Here is a 24,110-nt window from a genome sequence, read left to right as displayed (position 1 = left end):
CAGAGACTTGGATGGCTCAGGGGCAAGAATAGATACTTCAAATGCCGGGTTTTAGATGTTTCAGAAAGGACAGGGAGGGAGGTAAAAGAGGTGGGGGCGTGGCACTGTTGATCAGAGATAGTGTCACGGCTGCAGGAAAGGAGAAGATTGCCTACTGAGTCTCTGCAGGTGGAAGCTAGAAACAGGAAGGGGTCAATAACTCTACTGGGTGTTTTATTTCTATTTTTACAGACCACCCAATAGAAACAGGGACACTGAGGAGCAGATAAGGAGACAGATTCTGGAAAGGTGTAATAATAACAAGGATGTTGCGGTGGGAGATTTTAATTTCCCAAATATTGATTGGCATCTCCCTAGAGTGAGGGGTATAGATGGGATGGAGTTTGTTAGGTGTGTTCAAGAAGGTTTCTTGACACAATATGTAGATAAGCCTATAAGAGGAGAGGTTGTATTTGATCTTGTATTGGGAAATGAACCCGGTCAGGTGTCAGGTGTCTCAGTGGGAGAGCATTTTGGAGATAGTGATTACAATTCTATCTCCTTTACCATCGCATTGGAGAGAGATAGGAACAGACAAGTTAGAAAAGCGTTTAATTGGAGTAAGGGGAATTATGAGGCTATCAGGCAGGAAATTGGAAGCTTAAATTGGGAACAGATGTTATCAAATGTTCAGGGTATATTTGTGTGGAGTTCTGCATAGGTACGTTCCAATGAGACAGGGAAGTTATGGTAGGGTACAGAAACCATGGTGTACAAAGGCTGTAATAAATCTAGTCAAGCAGAAAAGCTTACAAAAAGTTCAGAGAGCTAGGTATTGGTAGAAATCTAGAAGATTATAAGGCCAACAAGAAGGAGTTTAAGGAGGAAATTAGGAGAGGCAGAAGGGGCCATAAGAAGGACTTGGCAGGCAGGATTAAGGAAAATCCCAAGGCATCCTACAAGTATGTGAAGAGCAAGAGGATAAGGTGTGTAAGAATAGGACCTGTCAAATGTGACAGTGAGAAAGTGTGTTTGAAACTGGAAGAAATAGCAGAGGTACTTAATGAATACTTTACTTCAGTATTCACGATGGAAAAGGATTTTGGTGATTGTAGTGATGACTTGCGGCAGACTGAAAAGCTCGAGCATGTAGATATTAAGATAGAGGATGTGCTGGAGCTTTTGGAAGGCATCAAGTTGATTAGGTAGCCAGGACTGGATGAGATTTACCTTAGGCTATTGTGGGAGGCAAGGGAGGAGATTGCTGAGCCTCTGGCGATGGTCTTTGCATCATCAATGGGGATAGGAGAGATTCCGGAGGATTGGAGGGTTGCAGATGTTGTTCCTTTATTCAAAGGAGGGAATAGAGATAGTCCAGGAAATTATAGAACAATGAGTCGTACTTCAGTAGTTGGTAAGTTGATGGAGAAGATCCTGAGAGGCAGGATTTACGAACATTTGGAGAGGTATAATATGATTAGGAATAGTCAGCATGGCTTTGTCAAGGGTAGGACATGCCTCACAAGCCTGATTGAATTTTTTGAGGATGTGACTAAACACATTGATGAAGGAAGAACAGTAGATGTAGTGTATATGGATTTCAGCAAGGCATTTAATAAGGTGCCCCATGCAAGGCTTATTGAGAAAGTAAGGAGGCATGGGATCCAAGGGGACATTGCTTTGTGGATCCAGAACTGGCTTGCCCACAGAAAGCAAACAGTGGTTGTAGACAGGTCATATTCTGCATGGAGGCCGGTGGCCAGTGGAGTGCCTCAGGGATCTGTTCTGGGACCCTTTGTGATATTTATAAATGACCTGGATGAGGAAGTGGAGGGATGGGTTGGTAAGTTTGCTGATGACACAAAGGTTGGAGATGTTGTGGATAGTGTGGAGGACTGTCAGAGTTTACAGCGAGACAATGATAAAATGCAAAACTGGGCTTTGCAAGTGGCAGATGGAGTTCAACCCAGATAAGTGAGAGGTGGTTCATTTTAGTAGGTCAAGTATGATGGCAGAAAAAATTATTAATGGTAAGACACTTTGCAGTGTGGAGGATCAGAGGGATCTTGGGGTCTGAGTCCATAGGATGCTCAAAGCAGCCGCGTAGGTCGACTCTGTGATTAAGAAGGCGTATGGTGTATTGGCCTTCATCAATTGTGGAATTGAATTTAGGAGCTGAGAGGTAATGTTGCAGCTATATAGGATCCTGGTCAGACCTGACCTGGAGTACTGTGCTTAGTTCTGATCGCCTCACTACAGGAAGGATGTGGAAACCATAGAAAGGGTGCAGAGAAGATTTACAAGGATATTGCCTGGATTGGGGAGCATGTCTTATGATAACAAGTTGAGTGAACTCGGCCTTTTCTCCTTGGAGCGTCGGAGGATGAGAGTTGACCTGATAGAGGTGTATAAGATGATGAGAGGCATTGATCGTGTGGATAGTTAGAGGCTTTTTCCCCAGGGCTGAAATAGTTGCCACAAGAGGACACAGGTTTAAGGCGCTGGGGAGTAGGTACAGAGGAGATGTGGGGGTAAGTTTTTTACTCAAGAGTGGTGAATGTGTGGAATGGGCTGCTGGCAACGGTGGTGGAGGCAGATATGATAGGGTCTTTTAAGAGACTTTTGGATAGGTACATGGAGAATAGTAAAATAGAGGGCTATGGGTAAACCTAGTAATTTCTAAGGTAGGGGCATGTTTGGCACAACTTTGTGGGCCGAAGGGCCTGTATTGTGATGTAGGTTTTCTGTTTCTATGTCACTCATCAGTCTCCTATGTTACAGGGAATGAAGTCCTAATCTGCACATCCTCTCCTTGTAACCCAAGATGTCTGCAACTTGCTCACTCAAGAGCATTATCATGAGGAGGCTTTTCTCATGCTGGAGGAGAAACTCCTCATCTTCTGTCTGGCTTGCCTGCAACCTGATGGCATGAACCTCGATTTCTCCAGGTTCCAGTAACATTTTGCCCCCTCAACCTTCCCTCTTTTTCAATTCCCCAATGGCCTCTAATCTTGTCTCCTCCCTTGCGTATCACTTCCCCACAGTGTCCCTCCTCCTAGTGTTCATTCTCTTCTCCTATCAGATTCCCACTTCTCCAACCTTTTGTCTTTTCGACTTATCACCTCTCAGCTTTTTACTTCATCACCCCACCTCACCTGGCTTCACCTATCACCTTCTAGCTAGTCCTCCATCTGCTCCACCCAGCTTCTTGTTCTGGCATCTTCCATGCCAGCTCACATGAGGGGTTTCAGTCTGAAATGTCAACTGTTTATTCATCTCCATAGATGCTGACTTCCTCCAGCATTTTTGTGTGCGTTGCCATGGTATTATTGTTTCCTCCAGTTAATTTATTTCTTACGTCTTCCAACAGACAGAAACCCAATGTTTTTCATTTCAGTGGGTATCTGCTGAGGTGACATCTATCAGCGGTGTGAATAATCTTTAAGCTCTGGCAGATTGTATGAAATACATTTTTCATTCTTGCAATTTTAACTATTGTTAACTGTTCTCTTAACTTGTTTTCCAATCTGATTTCATCATCGTAAGTGTTTTGTTTATAGACCAATATCACCCCAACTCTTCAAAAGTGCAACGTGGCAGTAAAGACAAAGGAGCAGATTTAGGCCATTCAGCCCATCAAGTCTGTTCTGTCATTCAACTGTGGCCGATTTATTTGCCCTCTCAACGCCATTCTCCTGCCTTTGACACCCAGATTCATCAGAAACCTAGCAACTTCTGCTTTAAATATCCCCGATGACTTGATCTCCACAGCTGCCCGTGGCAATGAATTCCACAGATTCACTGTCCTTTGGCTAAGGCACGTCCTCCTCCTCTCCAAATGCCATGGAGCCACAGTCTCCGCTGAGTGCCGGCTCAGTGTTAGCTACTTTTATTTCTTTCAAACACTTTTAAAGTTCCATGAATGCTATCTTGATATTCCTCTTCTGGACTATTTAATTACTTTTTCATTGCAACTTAGAATTTCCTTCAATGTTTTGCACTAAACTGCTGGCACGAAACAGATTTTACAACTTATGTCACTGGTACTAGACCCGATTCTCACTCCCCCTTCATCCTTTCACGTTAATGGGGTTATACAGCAAATCTCTGCAGCTGTACCGCAGAGAGCAATCTAACTAGTTGCATCACCATCTAGAAAGGAGGGGCCACCGCACAGGATCGGAAAAATCTGCAGAGTATTGTAAACTCAGCCAGCCCCATCACGGGCACCGGCCTCCCCTTCAAGGACATTTCCAAAAGGCGATGCCTTAAGAAGACGTGATCCATCATGAAAGATCCACCACCATGCAGGACATACCCTCTCCGCATCCATCAAGCAGAAGGTACAGGATCCTGAAGGTGCACATTTTATGTTTTAGTAACAGCTTCTTCCTCTTCCCCATCGGATTTCTGAACTGTACATGAACCTGGAAACATTACTGCACTATTTTTGGTCCCTTGTTTTGCACTCATTTCTCATTAATAATACATTTTATGTATTTCACTGTACTACTGCCACAAAACAAGAAATTTCATGGCATATGCTGCTGATAATATTCGAGTTCTGGGGATTTACAGAAATGGGCGTTTGATGGCTGACACAGACCTAATAGAACTAAGAGCCTGTTTCTCTGCCATCTCCCTCCCTCTCTCTCTCACACCCCCCCATATCCAGCTCACCTGGATTCCATATCCGGGGCCCGGCATGAATGTCTTCGGGCCGAGCACACTTGACAGGTTTCTGGGTTTGGTCCACGTCCGCCCGTCATCGGTGCTTTTGATCAGGAGCGTGCTGGAGACATTACAATGGTAGTAGTGGGCACATGTTGTGAAGATGATAAAGATGATGTCCTTCTCCTCGTCGACCAGTATCACCCCCAGGTTCAGGCCGTCGAGCTTTGAGCCATCGTTGTCCAGGAAAGTGGTTGGACTCCAGGTGACACCTGGTGGAGACATCAAGAGGTGTGTTGGGAAGTGGAATCTTTTAGCAAAGGAGTTCTGCACAGTACAGGTACTTCGACCCACGATGTGGTGCTGACCTTTCAAATGACTCCAAACCCTCCCCTCCTACACAGCCCTCCATTTTTCTATCATTCACATGCCAATCTCTTCAATGTCCCTAATGAACCTGCATCCACCACCCCTACAGTGCGATTAGTGCACCTCACACTCTCTCTGTAAATAAAAACTACCTCTGACATCCCTCGCCCCTATACTTTCCACCAATCACCTTCAAATCCAATTGTACTAACTATTCCCATTCCCACTCTGGGAAAAAGGCACTTATGATTATCTTTTTGAATAACTATCAAGTCACCTCTCGTCCACCTTTGCTCCAAGAAGCAAAATCCTAGTTCGCTTAAACTAAGCTAAACTCATAAGACATGCTCTCTAACCTAGGCAGCATCCTGTCCTCCTCCACTCCAAAGAGGAAAGCCCGAGCTCACTCAACATATCCTCATAAGTCACGCACTCTAATCCAGGCAGCATCCTGGTAAATCTCCTCTGCACCCTCTCTGAAGCTTCCACATCCTTCCTATAATGAGGGGATAAGAACTGAACACAATACTCCAAATGTGGTCTACCACGATTTTATAGAGCTACATTACCTCATAGCTCCCGAACTTAATCCTCCAACCACTGAAGGCCAATGCACCATGTGGCTTCGTGATCTCCTATCTACACGTACAAAAGCTGGATGAACTCAGGAGGTCGGCAGCATCCGTTGAAATGAGCAGTCAATGTTTCAGGCCCTTTGTCAGGACTGAAGGAGAGGGCAGGGCCCTATAAAGAAGGTGGGAGGAGGGTAAGCAGGAGGAAAGATCAAGGGGTGGAGGAGGGGAAGCAGGAGAGGTGAAGAAGGAACGCAAGAGGAAAGCACTATGGGTAGTAGTAGAAGGCAGAACCATGAGGGAGGTGATAGGCAGCTGGAAGAGGAGGCCGAGTGAAAGTGGGATGGTGGAAGAGAGAGGAAGGGAATTACCAGAAGTTGGAGAATTTAATGTTCATACCAAGGAGCTGGAGACTACCCAGATGGTATATGAGGTGTTGTTCCTCCATCCTGAGTTTGGCCTCATCATGGCAGTAGAGTTAATCTCCTATCTACTTGCTCAGAAGTTTTTACAGACATGAACTCCCAAGATCTGCCTGTTCTATTACATTGCAATGAATTCCACTGTTTCCCTTGTACCCTGCCTTCAAGTTCAACCCTCCCAAAAGGTATCACTTCCCACTCTACCAGACTGAACTCCATCTGCCAAGTCAGCTCATTTCTACATTGTAAACTACGACAACCTTCTACACTATCCACAGCACCACCAACTTTAATATCATCTGCAAACTCACTAACCCACTCTTTCACTTCCTCGTCCAACTCATTTATAAAAAGAGAAGGGAGTACCAGAACAAATCCATAAGACCACAAGATATAGGAGCAGAATTAGGCCATTTGGCCCTTCGAGTCTGCTCCACCATTTCATAATGTTTGATCCATTTCCTCTCAGCCCCAATCTCCTGCCTTCTCCCCGTAACCAGTCATGCCCTGACCATCATCCTCCACCTTAAATACACCCAATGACTTGGCCTCCACAGCTGCCACAGATTCACCACTCTGGCTAGAGAAATTCCTCCTCATCTCCATTCTAAACAGACGTTCTTCTATTCTGACATTGTGTCCTCTGGTCCATGACTGTCCTGCTATAGGGAACGTCCTTTCCACATCCACTCTATCGAGGTCTTTCAATTTTTAATAGGTTTCAATGAGGTCACCCCTCCTTCTAAATTCCAGGGTGTACAGACCTGCAGCCATCCAACGCTCTTCCTAGGATACCTTTCAATCTCGGAATAATGTGCATGAACCGCCTTTGAGCCCTGTCCAATGCTGACACATCCTTTCTTAGATAATAGGCCCAAAACTGCTGACAATACTCCTAGTGCCTTATAAAGCCTCAACATTACATCCTTGCTTTTATATTCCAGTCCTCTTGAACTGAATGCTGACATTAGATTTGCTGTCTTCACCACTGACTCAACCTGCAAATTAACCTTAAGGGAATCCTGTATAAGGACTCCCAAGTGATTTAGAACTGTCCACCAGGCAGAATACACTCCATCTACTGCCCCCACAAAGAACACAGACTTCAAAAAGCATCTCTAATTTCTCAGTGCCCATTAGAGACAGGCAGGCCTTCATCAATTTAGCCCATTCTAAGTCTTTTTAGGGTTGCCCACTTTGCAACAGTGAACTAACACACAATAGACAAGCAAATGCCACCCAGATCAGAGTGCAGCTCCAGACTGGGCTGTTTAAGGACCAGTTTTGGAGAGCAGGACTATCAAAGCAGAATTTGAATATCACCATGACAACCCAGTCCTGCATCTTTCCCCATCACATGCCACTGGTTCTCTTCGGATAACACACCAACATCATTCAAACTGATGCAGTCAGCGGGGCGGGGGGGGGGGGAGATGTGCCAATGGCTTGATTGCAATGTAGAAACAGACCAACCACTATTGCAGCACCACATTGCAAGGACAAGAGCAGTGCTGTTCACCTTGCATCACTGCAGCATGTTAATTCATGCAATTCAGGAAGAAATGCTTACCATTGCTAATGGTTACCACAGAACCTTAACTGGTTGACTGATATCTTTAAGGGAAGAATATCAGCCATCTTTGCACACACACAATGGTCAAACCTCGAGAACGTGGTTCATTTCTAACCACATCTGAGATAGCTCCACAGCTGATTCAGTCTGGACATCCTAGAACGCGTAACCCATGGCCTTGCTTTTTGCAATACTATCTCCCAAAGATCAAATATTAAAGATTAGCTTTATTTGACAAGTTCACACATGCAGAGTCAAGCATCGAACTAGCAACTCGACCTCATCAAACAGACAAATGCTAAAAAAAAATTAGCTAAATTGTCGCCCAATATGCCTAACAGCAAGGGGAGGAACATTTTATTTGCCACATACAGTGAAATTTGTCATTTTGCATGCGCACCTGCCCTGTACGTGGGAGGAAACTGCAGCACCCCAAGGCAACACACATGAAGAACATTAGAGTCAGCAGCAGGAAGTGAACCACCATCTCTGACACTGCAAGAGCGTCAGGCTAACGACTACACTACCTCCACAATTACCCGGAGGAGAACAAAGGATGCTTACAGTTTTTGAGTTGACTAAGAAAATGCCTGAGGGCCGAGTAGGCGAAACACAGTCTTATCTTGACGGCATGAAGGTGCAGTTCGTACTTCTGTTTCTACGGCAGCGGAGGCGCTGATTACAATACTTACTGGAGTAACCAGAGGACAGAAGAAATTCCCCTCTGGCCACACCAGTGACCAGTGAGGTAGGTATCACCATCTACCCGGCGCGCGTTTCCTTTTTGAAATGTCACGATGTCTCTGCCGGTCAGACTCAGATTTGTTTATCACCTGTGCATTGAAACAAGGTGAAACGTGGAACAACTGTCGCCACGGTAGCACGCCCACCATGTTCAGCAGAACAACAACAACGACACACCAACAGAAATCAACTGTGCAGATTCTGGAAATCCACAGCAATACACACACAAAACTCTGGAGCATCTATGGGAATGGATAAACAGTCGACATTCCTTCGCGGTCCAGAAGAGAGGTCTCGACCTGAAACATCAACAGCAAATCGCACTCACTCACAAGCACGGTATAGGCATCCGTTAGTATCATGAGACCAGGGCGCAGGCGTGGGCAGGGTTGTATGGGAGACCGGCAGTTGCCCAAGCTGCAGGCCTTCCCCTCTCCACGCCACCGACGTTGTCCAAGGGAAGGGCACTAGGACCCAAGCAGCTTGGCACTGGTGTCGTTGCAGAACAATGTGATGTTAAGTGTCTTGCTCAAGGACAAGATGCTGCCTCAGCTGAGGCTCGAACCAGTGACCTTCAGATCACTGGACCGATGCCTTATCCACTAGGCCACGCGCCAACACTACACAAGCACAGACAGGTCCTCCAATCCCAGGACAGGTACCTGCTGGCCTCCAATCTCCTAGCCTGAATACATCGGGCTTCAGATTTCCACACCCCGTGACACAGGTGCCTCGATTTCCTGACTTGCCAACTTCAATCTTCAACCTGTGCTATCAACCCTCGGACTCGCCATTCACGGGACTTTGATCTCCAGACTCGCACGGGTTTCTAACCCTGGGGCTTGCTGCCCCAAGTCCGCTCAGACTCGTGGCCTCCAAGTAATGGGCTCACCATCTTTGGTCTTTGATCACCTGGACCTTCAGTCCTGGGACTCACTGACCCGGGGGAACTTGCCAACTTGATCAGGATGGTAGACTCTGCATCACCACTCACCTAGTCACACACGTTTCCCCCTCAAAGTGTTAGAACTTTTCTTCAGTTCGAAGAGCAACGCCATTTTAACTAAAACACTGCGTGAAGACGTGAATGAGGAGCACTTGGTGGCTCTGGGCCTATACTCGTCGAAGGTTACAGTGCCCTGTAAAAATATTCAGCCCCCAACCCCTTGTTCACATAAATGAATTTGGATTTGGATGAGCAAAGTGAGAGTTTTGCAGACAGGTGGAGGGGCAGATAGTACTGAGGAAGCAGGGAGTCTGCAGAAGGATATGGACAGACTGAGAATGGGGAAAGAAGTGACTGATGGAATGTAGTGTCGGGAAATGTATAGTCATGCATTTCGGTAGAAGGTACAGAGGTGTAGACTGTTTTCTAAGTGGGGAGTAAAATTCAGAAACCTGAGATGGAAAGATACTTGGGAGCCCTTGTGCATTATTCTCCAAGGGTTGAGTCGGGGGTGAAGGCGGCAAATGCAACATTAGCATTGATTTCAAGGTTCTAGAACATAAGAGCAAGGATGTAATGCTGGGGCTTTATAAGGCATTGGTGAGACCACATTTGGAGTATTCTGAAACGTTTTGACCCTTTATCTAAGATGTGCTGGCAGGGTCCAGAAGGGGTTCACAAGAATGATTCTGGGAATGAAAGTGTTAATGTATGAAGAGCATTTGATGGGGCTGGGCCAGTATTCACTGACATTTAGTAGAGGGGGGGGGGATTTCATTGAAACCCATCGAATTTGAAAAGCCTAGATAGAGAGGATGTGGAGAAGATGACTCCTCTAGTGGGTGAGTCAAGGACCAGAGGGCACAGCCTCTGAATACTTTTTGCAAGAGAGATGAGGAGGAATTTCTTCTGCCACAGGGTGGCAAATCAGTGGAATTCAATGCCACAGACAATTGAGCAGGTGATATCTTTGAGTATATTTAAAGCAGAGGTTGCTAGGTTCTTGGTTAGTCAGGGTGTCAAAGTTTACGGGCAGAATGGGATTGAGAGGGATAATCAGTTACGTTGGAATGTCAGAGCAGACTCGATGGGCCAAATGGCCTAATTTTGCTCCTGTTTATTATAGACACATGCCAATGATTTGCTGGAGCAGTTCAGCACAGTACAGACCCTTCGGCCCACAATGTTGTACAAGCAGGTGGAGGCAAGGCAAGAAGGCAAGTTCATTCCCTATTTAACTATTGAAATAACAGGGTGTAACTCTACAGGGCCAATGTTCTGTTCTGGGTGTCAGATGTCCGATTTCCAATGGACTATCAACCTCCCCGATGGCTACATCTGCACAAAGTGCATCAAGGTGCAGTTCCTTAGAGACGGTGTTAGAGAACTGGAGCTGCAGCGGGGTAGGGGTAATGGCAGGGGCCGGCAACCAAGGCTGACAAGGAAAGTTAAGGACTGCATAAAAGCTAAGGAAGGGGCAAATAAGGTACCAAACGAGTGGGAAGTTGGATGATTGGGAAATTTTCAGAGGGCAACTAGAAAGGTGAAATGAAAAGATGAAATATGAAAGCACATGAGCTAATAATATAAAGCAGGACACTAATAGTTTTTTTACAATTATATGAAAGAGTAAAACAGAGGCGAGTGTTGATATTGGACCACTGGAAAGAGATGCAGGTGAGGTAGTGATAAGGGACCAAGAAATGGCAGATGAACTTAATGGGTACTTTGCATCTGTCTTCACTGTGGAAGACGCTAGCAATGTGCCAGAGGTCCACGAGTATCAGGGAGCAGGGGTGAGTGTCATTGCTATTACAAAGGAAAAAGAGCTAGGGAACTCAAAGTCTTAAGGCGGATAAGTCACCTGGACCAGATGGACTCTTCCAGGGTCCTGAAAGAGGTTGCTAAAGAGATAAAGGACGTATTGGTCATGATCTTTCAAGAATCACTTGATTCTGGCATGGTTCCAGAAGACTGGACGATTGCAAATGTCACTCCACTCTTTTAAGGAAGGAAGGCAAAAAAAAAGGAAATTATAGACCAGTCAGCCTAACCGCCAAGGTTGGGAAATTGTTGGAGTCATTATTAAGATTGAGGTTTCAGGATACTTGGATTTCAATAATGGAATTGATGGCATTGTGGCAAAGTTTGTGGATGATATGAACATAAGTGGAGGGGTGGGTAATGCTGAGGAAACAATGTGGCTGCAGCAGGACATAGACAAATTGGAAGAATGGACAAGAAAGTGGCAGAATAGAATAGTGTTGGGAAATGCACGATCATGCATTTTAGTAAAACGAACAATAGTGCGGAATATTATCTAAATTGGGAGAAGGTTCATACATCAGAGGTGCAGGGAGACTTAGCAGTCCTTGTGCAAGACTCCCAGAAGGTTAATTTACAGCTCTAGTCTGTGGTAAAAAAGACAAATGAATGTTGGCATTTATTTCAAGGGGAATACAACATAAAAGCAAGGAGATAATGCTGAGCCTGTATAAGACACTAGACAGGCTGCACATGGAGTATTGTCAACAGTTTAGGGCCCCTTATCTCAGAAAGGATGCGTTGTCATTGGAGAGAGTCCGGAGGAGATTCATGAGGATGATTCCTGGAATGAAGGGGTTAACATATGAGGAGCATTTGGCAGCTTTGGGACTGTGCTGACTGGAATTTAGAAGAATGCAGGGGATCTCATTGGAAGGACTCGAGAGAGTGGATATGAAGATGTTTCCTAAGGAAGGGGTATCCAGAAGTAGAGGGCACAGCCTCCAAACTGAGGGGAACCAGAGATAAGGAGGATTTATTTTTAAGACAGAGAATATTGAATTTATGGAATGCTCTGCCACAGACTGTGGCATAGGGCAAGTTCATGGGTATATTTAAGGCTGAAGTTGATAGTTTCCTGATCGGTCAGGGCATCAAAGGATGTGGCAAGAAGGCAGGTGTACGGGGTTGAGTGGGATCCTAGATCCGGATGATGCAAAGGTGGAGCAGACTTGATGGGCCGTATGACCTAATTCTGCTTCTAATCCGTATGGTCTAACCTTTGAATTTGTTCCAAGTTTAATCTGATCTCCCCCTCCCTCCACTTTTGTATCATCCATCTGCCTATCCAAGAGTCTCTGAAATGTCCCTGATGTATCTGCCTCTAGCACACCTGGCAGCACACCCACCACTCTGTTTAAAAAAAAATACCCCTTGCACCACTGCTCCCTATACTCCAAACACCTTATTATGTGCCCTTGCTGTAGTGGTAGTTAATAGTGTTAGCCACCCCCACAAGGGAGGAGTTCACATACTGTACAAGCAGGGTTATCAATAAAAGTTCAGTTGCCCATCCTGCCTGCTGGCGTCTTGGTGTGCTCCGCACTCTCCCTCAATATTAACACAATGCATGCCGCCCTGGGAGAAAGTCTGTGGCTACGCACTCAATCTAACCTCCTCCTCATCTCGTACACCTCTATCAAGTCACCTCTCATCCTCCAAAGAGAAAAACCCTAGCTCAGTCAACCTTTCCTCATAAGACGTGCTCTCTGATTAAGGCAGCATCCTGGTAAATCTCTCCTGCACTCTCTAATGCTTCGACATCCTCCTATAATGAGGCAGCCAGAACTGAACACAATACCCCGAGTTTAATCTAGTCTAATCAGAATTTTATTGAGCTGCAACATTACTTTGTGGCTCTTGAAATAAATCTGCCAAATAAACAGCCAACACACCACCCTCCTTCTTAACCACCCTATCAACTTGCACTGCAACTTTGAAGGATCTATGGACATGGACCTCAAAATCCCTCTGTCTCTCCAAAGCTCTCAGAATCCTACCTTCACGGTTAACCCTCCAAACTCAAGTCAAGTCACTTTTATTGTCATTTCAACCATAACTGCTGGTACAGTACACAGTAAAAATGAGAATGTTTTTCAGGACCATGGTGTTACATGACACAGTACAAAAACTAGGCTGAACTACGTAAAAAAAAAGACACAGAAAGCTACACTAGACTACAGACCTCCACTGGACTGCATAAAGTGCACAAAAACAGTGCAGGCATTACAATAAATAATAAACAGGACAGTAGGGCAAGGTGTCAGTCCAGGCTCTGTGTATTGAGGAGTCTGATAGCTTGGGGGAAGAAACTGTTACATAGTCTGGTCGTGAGAGCCCGAATGCTTCGGAGCCTTTTCCCAGACGGCAGGAGGGAGAAGAGATTGTATGAGGGGTGCATAGGGTCCTTCATAATGCCGTTTCCTTTGCGGATGACTCAAACTCAATGGATTTATACTTTCCCAGAGCATTCAAACAGGCTATATGACATAGGAGCAGGATTAGGCCATTTGGCCCAACACATCTATTCCTCAGGCACATGAATGGGGAAAGGTTAAGAGGGACAAGGTCCAAATGGGACTAGTAAACGAGGACAACTTCATCAACGTAGATAAGCTGCACCATATGACCAATTTTCATGCTGCATAATTCTACGATGACTGACTCCAATGCTGTCAGGGTATTTCACTAAAACACAGGCACAAGCCCCAGTAGCCAGGAGGCATTTTGGGTCAAGAATAAGACTCTGTGATTGAGAGCTGCCCTCCATGCCCAGTTGGGCTCATTTGTAACCACAGAACCATCAGTGACATTGCCTTTAAGCAACCACTTTGAAATGGCTACTTAACCTGGGAAAATCTTTGCTGGATTGACAATATGAACATTTTTGAAAGTGAATTTTTAAAAAAGTGGTCCATTAATTAAGGCCATCATTGAGGCAAAGGTGTTTCACAGAATCCTTCAGCACAATCTCCCCTCATTCTCCTATGCTCCAGGGATTGAGGTGCCAACCTATTCAACTTTTGCCAATAACTCAGGTCCTGGCCATATCAGACGGAAGACAAAAGCAGGAATGAAGGACAGTGTTTACCCATTCACCTTTATCAGTGGACGTGCGGATGGCAATGAACTTGGCACCAATGTCAGCCGACGAAAATTTTCTTGCCTCGGCCACGGCAATGAGTTTATTGGAGGGGGTGATCGCGATGAGTGGAATCCTGAAGGTGTTGACGTTGCCAATGGCACCCTTGATCCACAGCAGCTGTTCATCTTCAATGATTGGGTGGATCTGGAAGGAAAGGTGGAAGGATAAATTACACTGGACAATGAAGATTTTGCCTCCTGAATACTTTGGCAGGTATCATGGATTTTAGACCGCCGATCATGACGATCACCATGAACTTTCCCTATCACACATCGTTTTTCTGAAATTGCCTATATTTGTTTTACAATTCACAACTCAAGTCAGTTAAAATGTTCCCCACATTCTAAGCTGAAACGTTTTCTACCTTGTCCAGGTATGCTTAGGCAGGGTGCATGCTACATAGCAGGATAGATCTTAGAAAGGCTATACATTTCCCTGAAGGATTTTGCTACTTGAGCCAGACTTTCCCCAGAACACCCGATACCAAGATTAGAAAAGCGACACACACAAGATGCTGGAGGAACCCAGCAGGCCAGGCAGCGTCCATGGAAGAAAGTACAGTCGACGTTTCAGCCCAGCATTTTGTGTGTTGCTTGGATTTTCAGCCTGTGCAGATTTTCTGTTTGTGCCAAGATTAAGGAAGGCATTTTTGTTGGTCCACAAATCAAACAGGTTACCAATGACAAAGTAATTCTCGTAGGGCTGGGGACAGTCGCATGGAAGGCATTCAAGGACGTTGTTGAAAATCTTCTTGGCAACTACCGAGCTTCAAACTACACACAGCTGGTTACCAACATGCTTCAAGCATACAAAATCATGAAGTGCAACATGTCACTAAAGATTCATTCTCTGCATTCCCATTTAGACTTCTTCTCTTGGTGCCATGCTCGCTGATATTGATGGACTCAAGGGAGAGCCTCAGACACAGTACAAATGAAAATCATCAACATTTTAACTTAGTTGAACTATTGCAAAGCATCAGCACCCTTATGCAATTAAACACATTATATTCAATAAAAGTTAATTTCTTGTTTCTCCAAATTCCTCCGTGAAGTAGCTCAGAATTATTTTTGTGTTCAGTTTCAAGTGGTCTATCATAAGCAGACTGTGAGAAGTGGACAGTACAGTGGCATAGCTACCAGTCATATAGCACTACATCATAAAACAGGCCCTTTGGCCCATCTAGTCCATGATAGACCATTATTCTGCCTAGTCTCATAGCCCTCCACATCCATGCACCCATCAACAATTCTCTTAAACATTGCAATTGAACCTGCATCCGCCACCTCCGCTGGCAGCTCGCTCCACACTCTCACCACCCTCTGAGTGAAGAAGTTCCCCATCAGGTTCCCCTTAAAAATTTCACCTTTCACCCTTAACATATGACCTTTAGCTCCAGTCTCAGGTAACCTCTGCCACTGTGTCCAAGGAGTTTCTCATTTCTCTCTGTGACCACACTGGTTTTTTCCCCAGGCGCTCTGCTTTCCTCCCACATTCCAAGGACGTACGGGTTAAGTTGTGGGCAAGCTATGTTCCTGACGGAAGCACGGCAACACTTGTGAACTGCCCCCAGCACATTCTTGGACTCGGCTGGTCATTGACGGAAATGACATACTTCATTGTGTGTTTCAATGTACATATGACAAATAAGGCTAACCTTACTTGTAACCTCAGTGGAAAATACCTGCTTGCATTCCCCCTGTCTATATGGCTGATAACTTTGTATGTCTCTCTCAAATCTCCCCTCATTTTCCCGCACTCCAGGAAATGAAGTCCTAACCTGTTCAACCTTTCTCTATAACTCAGGTGCTGAGTCCCCGCCACACACTCGTAAACTTTCTCTGCATGTTTTCAATCTCATGATGATATCTTTCCTGTGGGTAGCTGACCAGAACCACACATTTGTAGTATTTGGCCTCACTTCACCAACATCTTACAGAACTTCAACATAAACATCCCAACTCCTGCACTCAATGTCCTGATTTAAGGCCAAGGTGCCAAAAACTCTCTTTAAAACCCGATCTATCTGTGGTACCACTTTCAAGGAATTATGGATCTGTGTTCTCAGATCCCTCTGTTCTACCGCTCTTCTCCGTACCTGCAGTTCACTGTGCAAATTCTTACCTTGGTTTGTCCTCCCAAAGTGCAGCAACTCCCACCTGCCATTTTTCAGCCTGCTTTCCCAGCTAGTACTTGTGCTGTTAAAGATCCCGAGACCCAGGTTCAATTCTGACCTCTGCACGTGCTTCCCATGACCACGTGGGATTCCCCACTTCTTCATGCCCCACCCTCTTCCCATGTCAATAGGTGCAGGAGCAGGCCATTCGGCCCTTCAAGCCAGCACCGCCATTCACTGTGATCATGGCTGATCATCCACAATCTGTACCCCGTTCCTGCCTTCTCTACATATCCCTGGACTCCGCTATCTTTAAGAGCTCTAACTCTTTCTCGAAAGCATGCAGAGAATTGGCCTCCACTGCCTTCTGAGGCAGAGATGTAGTTAAACTGGCAGCTCTAAATGGTCCTTGGTGTGGAGGAGTGGGAATAAATTATGGGGAAGAAACAATGTTGACGGGTTATTTCCTTCTGAAGTTTAAAGTAGATTTTACTACCAAAGTACAGACACATCACCACATATAACCGAGATTCCTTTATCTGCCGATGTGCACAGTAAATACAAAGAAACAGAAATGAACCAATGAAAAAGGACACATAATCAACTAACGTGCAAAAGACAATAAACGATGCAAAAACAAAATAACAATAGGTCGATAAGGGCTGTACGGTAGTGTAGTGGTGAGCACAACACTTTACAGAACCAGTGACCAGAGTTTAATTCCTGCTATTGCCTGAAAGGGGTTCTCCCTGTGATATGTCGGCTTTGCTCTGGGTCTCCAGTTTCCTCCCACAGTCCATAAATGCATCAGTTGATAGGTTAATTGGTCAGTGTAAATTGTCCAGTGACAAGGCTAAGGTTTCATTGGGTTGCTGGCTCGTGTGGCTCGAAGAGTCTGTTCTACACTATATCTCAATAATTTTTTTTAAAAGTAACAGTAATACTTCAAATATTGAAATAGTTTAAATAATAACTCTGGAGGTCCTGAGTTACAGGAAAGATTGAATAAGTTAGGACTTTATTGCTTAGAACATAGAAGACTGACAGGAGATTCAATTCAATGCAGGTTTAATTATCATTTAACCATACATGAATATAGCCAAATAAAAGTGTGTTACCACGGGGTCAAGGTGCAAAGGCACATTACCAGTCACACACAGTAAGCACAGAAGATCACAACCATGCAATAAGAATCCCAATGCGCCACCTCCCACGATGCTGAGGCTTGATGCCCAGACCCCGCACGTACAAGCTAACAAACCCATATAGGATGTCAGTAAAACACAACAACACAGAGTATGCATGACCCCCCCCCCCCCCACCCCAGTGCACCATCTGTCGACTGCCCCCCCCCCCCCCCCCGATGGCCCGCCAGGCAACACCATGGCTTTGAGGCCCAGTCTTCGCCTCGCGCCTGACTCACATTGGGCGGGACTACAACTGGAGGTCATGCGTTAAGGGTGAAAGGTGAAATGTCTAATGGGACCGTGAGGGGGAATTTCTTCACTCAAGGGTTTGGGAGTGTGCGGATGAGCACCAGCACCAGTAGTGCATGCAAGCTCGATTTCAACGTTTATCATAAGTTTGTACAGGGATGGTAGCGAATGGAAGGCTCTGGACCAGGTCCAGGTAGATGGAAGTAGATAGTTTAAGTGGTTCAGCATGGACTAGATGGGCCAAAGGGCCTGATACTGTGTTGTACTTTTCTATGATGGTTCAGCAGCAACCTCCATAGATGCATCTGGACCTCCAGCATTTTCTGCGCGATGATCTACCTGTTTGCGTCATTACCTTCCAACAACCCCTACTACCTCAGCTGAGGCTGAAGACAAGGCATTCAAGCCTTAATGATGCTCAACCATGGCTCAGCAGATCACCTGATTATGTAACACCTGTCCCAGGAAAACAGAGGCTCACCGACACTTAAGAACAGCTGACAGACTTTACATTAAATACTTTTGCCAAACGATCAGACAAAATTCAGCCAACATTCAGCCAACTTCCAGAAACAGTCAACATATTGACCCTTGTCTTCAAATCAAATTGGCTCTGTATCTGGTCCATGATTTCACTGCTCCTTTTCTCACTCTATAGACTCTGTGTCCAGCTCCTGAGTAAATACAAATGCAAAAATATCTATTTAAGATCTCCCCCACTTCTTTTAGCTCCACACACAGGTTACCACTCAGATCTTCCAGAGAATCAATTTTGTCTCTTACATCACTGTGGAATCTCTTCGCATTCTCCTGCATCTTCTCTCCTAGGGTAAACTCATGCCTTTTGAAAAATCCATTCCGATATATTAATCCATGGCCTCTAACCTACTGTTGAGATGATACCACACCTCAGGTTGGAGGATCAACACCTTATAGCCCCTTTGAGTAGCCTTGAACTTGATGGCATCTCAAACTTCCAGTAATGCACCCCCCACTCCCTTCACCATTCCCCATCCCCCTTTCCGCTCTCTCACTATCTCCTTGCCTGCCCATCTTTGGTTTTCCTGCCCCATCTTCTTTCTTCCGTGGCCCTCTGTCCTCTCCTATCAGACTCCCCCCTTCTCCAGCCCTGTACCTCTTTCACTAATCAACTTCCCAGCTCTTTACTTCAGCCCTCTCCCTCTCGATTTCACCTATCATCTTGTGCTTTTCTCTCTTCGTCCCCACCTTTTTAAATCTACTCATCTTTTTTTCTCCAGTACTGGTGAAGGGTCTCAGCCCGAAATGTCGACCGTACGTTTTTCCATAGACGCTGTCCGGCCTGCTGAGTTCCCCCAGCATTTTGTGTGTGTTCTCCTTTGTTTAGTCCTCCTGATTTCTTTCTTAAGCGCTCTCTTGTAGTTCCTATATTCCGTAAGTACCTCATTTGTTCTTACCTGTGTAAATCTTCTGCGCACGACTTTTTTTTCTTAATTAGGGCCTCAATATCTCTTGAAAACCAAGCTTCCCTAAACCTGCTGTCTTTACCTTTTATTCGGCCAGCCTCATACATACTTTGCTCTCAAATTTTCACTTTATAGGGTCTCCAACTTACCAACTACACCTTTGCAAGATTATTTCTGATACCAGCAAAATTGGCCTTTCTCCAATTTAGCATCTAACCCATGGAGAGACCTGGCTAATTTCCCCAAGGCAGTGGGAAGTATGTAGGGCTTTACAGTAGAGGAGTTTTGCTCGAAGGCTGATTGGTATTCATCCCTCAAACACCGCCACGAGACAGATCAGCTGCTCAGTACCTGAGGGATTTTGCTGGGTATATTGCCCGCTGCATCTCATTCATTCTCAACGCAAATCAAGTTTAATTATCATTCAATCATCCATAGATACAGCCGAATTAGACAAAGTTCCTCTGGGGCCAAGGCACAGAACATACAAAACAATGCATTCAAAATAGTGAGCAAAGAAGCATACTCGCATGAAAGAAACCATATAATCAAGTCCAAGGCCCTGACTGACATGCCCTGCAATTGAAGGCACCACCTCCTGGCAGCACGCAGCCACACGCGATCTAGCTGACGTCCCGCCGCTCGAACGTGGGAGACGCCAGTCCCCAGCCGAGTGCTGACGTCCCGTCGCTCGAACGTGGGAGACGCCAGTCCCCAGCCGAGTGCTGACGTCCCGCCACTCCAACATGGGAGACGCCAGTCCCCAGCAGAGTGCTGACGCCACGCTGCTCCGCCTGCAGCAGCAGGTAAGTCTGCGGCTTGAGGCCTAGTGCTCGCTACAATGGAAATGTGTTTATTTGGCACAAAGTATTTTCGGATAGAGGTCACCATAGACACGATCCTGTTCAGGTACAGGTTTAATCACACGTTCACACTCTAACCCATTGGATCATGATCATTTTGCAATCCTCCAAGCCCCCACCTTCCTGTGGGTGCACAACACTCTTTCAGTGTCCGGTGTCTCAGCAGACTCTCCCCTGCCGGGGTACCAGCAACCCATCATGTCCATCACCCGGCTCCTCCTTGCTGCGTCAGCAGGGATCCAGCCTCCAGACGTATACAAGAAAAACAGAGGAAGAAGAGAACAATACCGTAAATTCCGGTGTATAAGCCGGAAATTTGGCCCTAAATTCCGGTCCTAAAATTAGGGGGTCGGCTTATACAGAGGGTGCCAACTTTGGAAAAACGAATACCCAGAAGACAGGCCGTATATATCAGCTGTTTTTGAGTCAAATTGGTTCCACTGTTGAAGCAAGAATTGTTTGGTTTGTTTAAACTCACATCTAGTGGCTGGAGCGCCGACGTCACACCCCCGGGGACGGGGAGCGCCGACGTCACACCCCCGGGGATGACTGCAGTGTCCGTATTTTCAGCTTTCAGCGCTGCTTTTGTCTCACCTGACAAGTGCATTTTGAACATGTCCCAGACAAGTAGTGACTTTTCCTCACATACAAACAAGCTGGATGAACTCAGCTGGTTGGGCAGCATCCGTTGAAAGGAGCAGTCAACGTTTTGGACCGAGACCCTTCGTCAGGACTGAAGAGGGAGGGGGCAGGGGCCCTATACAGAAGGTGGGGGGGGGGGTGAAAAAACAATCAGAGGAAAGGTCAAGGGGTGGGGGAGGGGATTGGCTGGAGAGGTGAAGACAATCTAAGGGGAAAGCACTATGGGTACTAAAAGAAGGCAGAGTCATGAGAGAGGTGATAGGCAGCTTGAAGAGGGGGCAAAGTGAAACTGGGATGGGGGAAGGGAGAGGGAGGGAATTACCAGAAGTTGGAGAATTCGATGTTCATACCAAGGGGCTGGAGACTACCCAGACGGTATATGAGGTGTTGCTCCTCAAACTGGAGTTTGGCCTCATCATGGCAGTAGAGGAGGCCATGTATGGACATATCTAGATGGGAATGTGAAGGAGTGTTGAAGTGAGTGGCAACTGGGAGATTCTGTCTGTTGTGCTCGACGAAGTGATCCCCCAATCTGTGTCGGGTCTCGCCGATGTAGAGGAGACCGCATTGGGAGCGATAGACGACTCCAGCAGACTCACAGTGAAGTGTTGCCTCACCTGGAAGGACTGTCTGGGGCCTGGAATGATGGTAAGAGGGGTGGTGTAGGGACAGGAGTAGCATTTGCACTTACAGGGATAAGTACCAGGTGGGAGATCTGTGGGGAGGGACGTGTGGACCAGGCAGTCGTGCAGGGAATGATCCCTGCGAAAAGCGGAGAGGGGTAGAGAGGGAAAGATGTCCTTAGTGGTGGGGTCCTGTTGAAGGTGGTGGAAGTTCTGGAGGATAATGTACTGGATCCGGAGACTGGTGGGGTGGTAGGTGAGGACAAGGGGAACACGATCCCTGTTGTGGTGACGGGAGGATGGGGTGAGGGCTGAAGTGCGGGAAATGGAGGAGATGCGGGTGAGGGCATTATTGATGACGGCAGAAGGGAAACCACAATTCTTAAAGAAAGAGGACATTTGGGATGTCCTGGAACGGAAAGCCTCATCCTGGGAGCAGATGCAGCGGAGTCGGAGGAACTGGGAATAGGGAATAGAATTTTTACATTTGGCAGGGTGGGAAGAGGTATAATCAAGGTAGTTATGGGAGTCAGTGGGTTTATAGATGTCGGTGGACAGTCCATCTCCAGAGATGGAGACCGAGAGATCGAGAAAGGGGAGAGAAATGTCCGAGATGGACCAAGTGAATTTGAGGGCTGGGTGAAAGAGGCAAAGTCGATGAAATTGATGAACTCAGCATGGATGCAGGAAGCAGTACCAATGTAGTCGTCAATGTAGTGAAGGAAAAGTTGGGGAGCAGTACCAGTATAGATTTGGAGCATAGACTGTTCCACATTACCCACGAAGAGGCAGGTTTAGCTGGGGCCCATGCGAGTGCCCACAGCTACGCCATGGCAACTTTTCCTTCCTGACACCTTCAGGACGTCGACACCACACCTCTTTAACCCACTTCAAGCAACCCATTTCATCCACCTAGCAGCGTTCTTGCACGTAAACAACATCCCGCGGAAATTTTCTGAGCAATCTTTGTTTTTTTGTCTCAACACAAGATCGCATCTATTCATAAATCAGGTGCACCAACTTCGCAAAGCTTTGAAATTTTCGCTGACCTCACGGTGTTTTTCGTCCCATTTCAACGCTTGAACTCGAATAATTTCTCTGGTAACAATGTATCCGGACGATCGTGGGTGATTCACCCACTCTAAAACTTATTCTTCCAGTTCTGGCCACTGACATGTTTTCCCTCAGTTTGCACATTTCGTCTTTGGCATTTCCCTCAGCATGTCCTCTGCCTTTCTCCACTCTCTCTCTCTCAATGCGTTACCTGATAAATAAATCTACTGTGATCTGTCTGTCTCAAAGGACAATGGGTGATCATCCTGGGCAGAAGTTATGGAGAGCTGAGATTGTCATTAATCCCCCTCTCAGCCTCACCAGAGGAAAGCTTATGAAGCATGACGTTTGGCACTGGCTTGGCCGCAGGAGCTGCCGGAAGGAAGTTCAATGACTGGCCTGTGTGCTACGTGTGCAGGGGCCAGACCTCCTCCCCGTCCTCTGTAGTTCAGCCCGTGTCCAAAATAAAGCAATGTATAAAAATAGCGCAAAAACAGAAATAATATACATTAAAAAGTGGGATAGTGTTCATAGGTACAATGCCCATTTAGGAATTGGATGGCAGAGGGGAAGAAGTTGTTCCTGAATTGCAGAGTGTGTGTCTTCAGGCTTCTGACAGTAACAATGAGAAGAGGGCATGTCCTGGGAGAGGGAGGTCCTTAATAATGGACGTCACCTTTCTGAGGCACCGCTCCTTGAAGGTGTCTTGGTACTATGGAGGCTAGTACTCAAGATGGAGCTGACTAATCTTACAACATTCTGTAGCTCCTTTCATTCTGTGCAGTAGCCCCCCCCCCATACCAGACAGTGATACAGTCTGTCAGAACGCTCTCCACTGTACATCTGTAGAAATGTGAGTGTTTTTGTTGTCAAACCAAACTCCTAATGAAATATAGCCACTGTCCTGCCTCCTGTACACTGGAGTCAGGTTGGATCCTCAGGGACCTGAAATTGCTCACTCTCTCCATTTCTGATCCCTCTGTGAGGACTGGCTCGTGTTTCCTTGTCTTGCCCTTCCTGAAGTCCACAATCAGCTCTTTCGCCATACTGACCTTGAGTGCAAGGCTGTGTCAAGCAAAAAAAATAACTCCAACCAAATCTACGATAAAAATCAACCTATGAAATACCTAGATTAAAGTGGTATGACACCAGCTGCAGAAAAACTAACAAGCTTCTAGAAAAATACTGAAAAGCAGTTATACTACAATCAGTGCACAATTCCTTGAAGAATTACACATATACACTCAATAGCCACTTTATTGGGTACAGGAGTGGAACCTGGGGTCACACTTACTGCTGTAGCTAACCTACATCATGCTCAGGGGCAATCTCTGCACACCACCGCTGTAACGTGCGGGTATCTGAATTACCATTGCCTAGCTCTTCGGGTGGATGGAGCTCGTCAGCCCGGGAAGGCAGTCCACCTCAGAGAGGGAAAACTCTGATTTCAAACCTCCGCTGCCTTGCGGCCAGACCCACTCATGGGCAAGGCTGCGGGAGTAAAATCTCAGGACAAATCCGGAGCTGGAGTTCCTAAGGCAGCGCATCCGATGTTGCCTTCAACCTCGTCCCGGCAACTCCTGAGACGACACCGGCGCCAAGCTGGATCGGCGCTTGCCCTTCCCTTGGACAGCATCGGTGGTGTGGAGAGGGGAGACTTGCTGCTTGGGCCACAGCCGGTCTTCCC

The 24,110-nt window shown here is 46.2% G+C and overlaps 1 protein-coding gene across 1 annotated transcript in view; it reads right to left on the bottom strand.

The window, feature by feature from the left end:
- The window catches only part of neu1 (neuraminidase 1), a 60,839-nt gene that overhangs the window by 24,012 nt on the left and 12,717 nt on the right, over positions 1–24,110 (bottom strand). Inside the window, exons 2-3 of the mRNA XM_059971084.1 lie at positions 14,200–14,389; positions 4,660–4,922 (exon numbers count right to left, since the gene is read on the bottom strand). Of these exons, the coding sequence (XP_059827067.1) occupies positions 4,660–4,922; positions 14,200–14,389 (453 nt within the window). The remainder of the gene's footprint in view (positions 1–4,659; positions 4,923–14,199; positions 14,390–24,110) is intronic.

Source organism: Hypanus sabinus, chromosome 5 (assembly GCF_030144855.1).
Source record: "Hypanus sabinus isolate sHypSab1 chromosome 5, sHypSab1.hap1, whole genome shotgun sequence".
In the NCBI taxonomy this organism is placed as follows: Eukaryota; Metazoa; Chordata; class Chondrichthyes; order Myliobatiformes; family Dasyatidae; genus Hypanus; species Hypanus sabinus.
The sequence above is the reverse complement of the archived record's forward strand: the minus strand, read 5'-3'. Positions and strand labels throughout refer to the sequence as shown.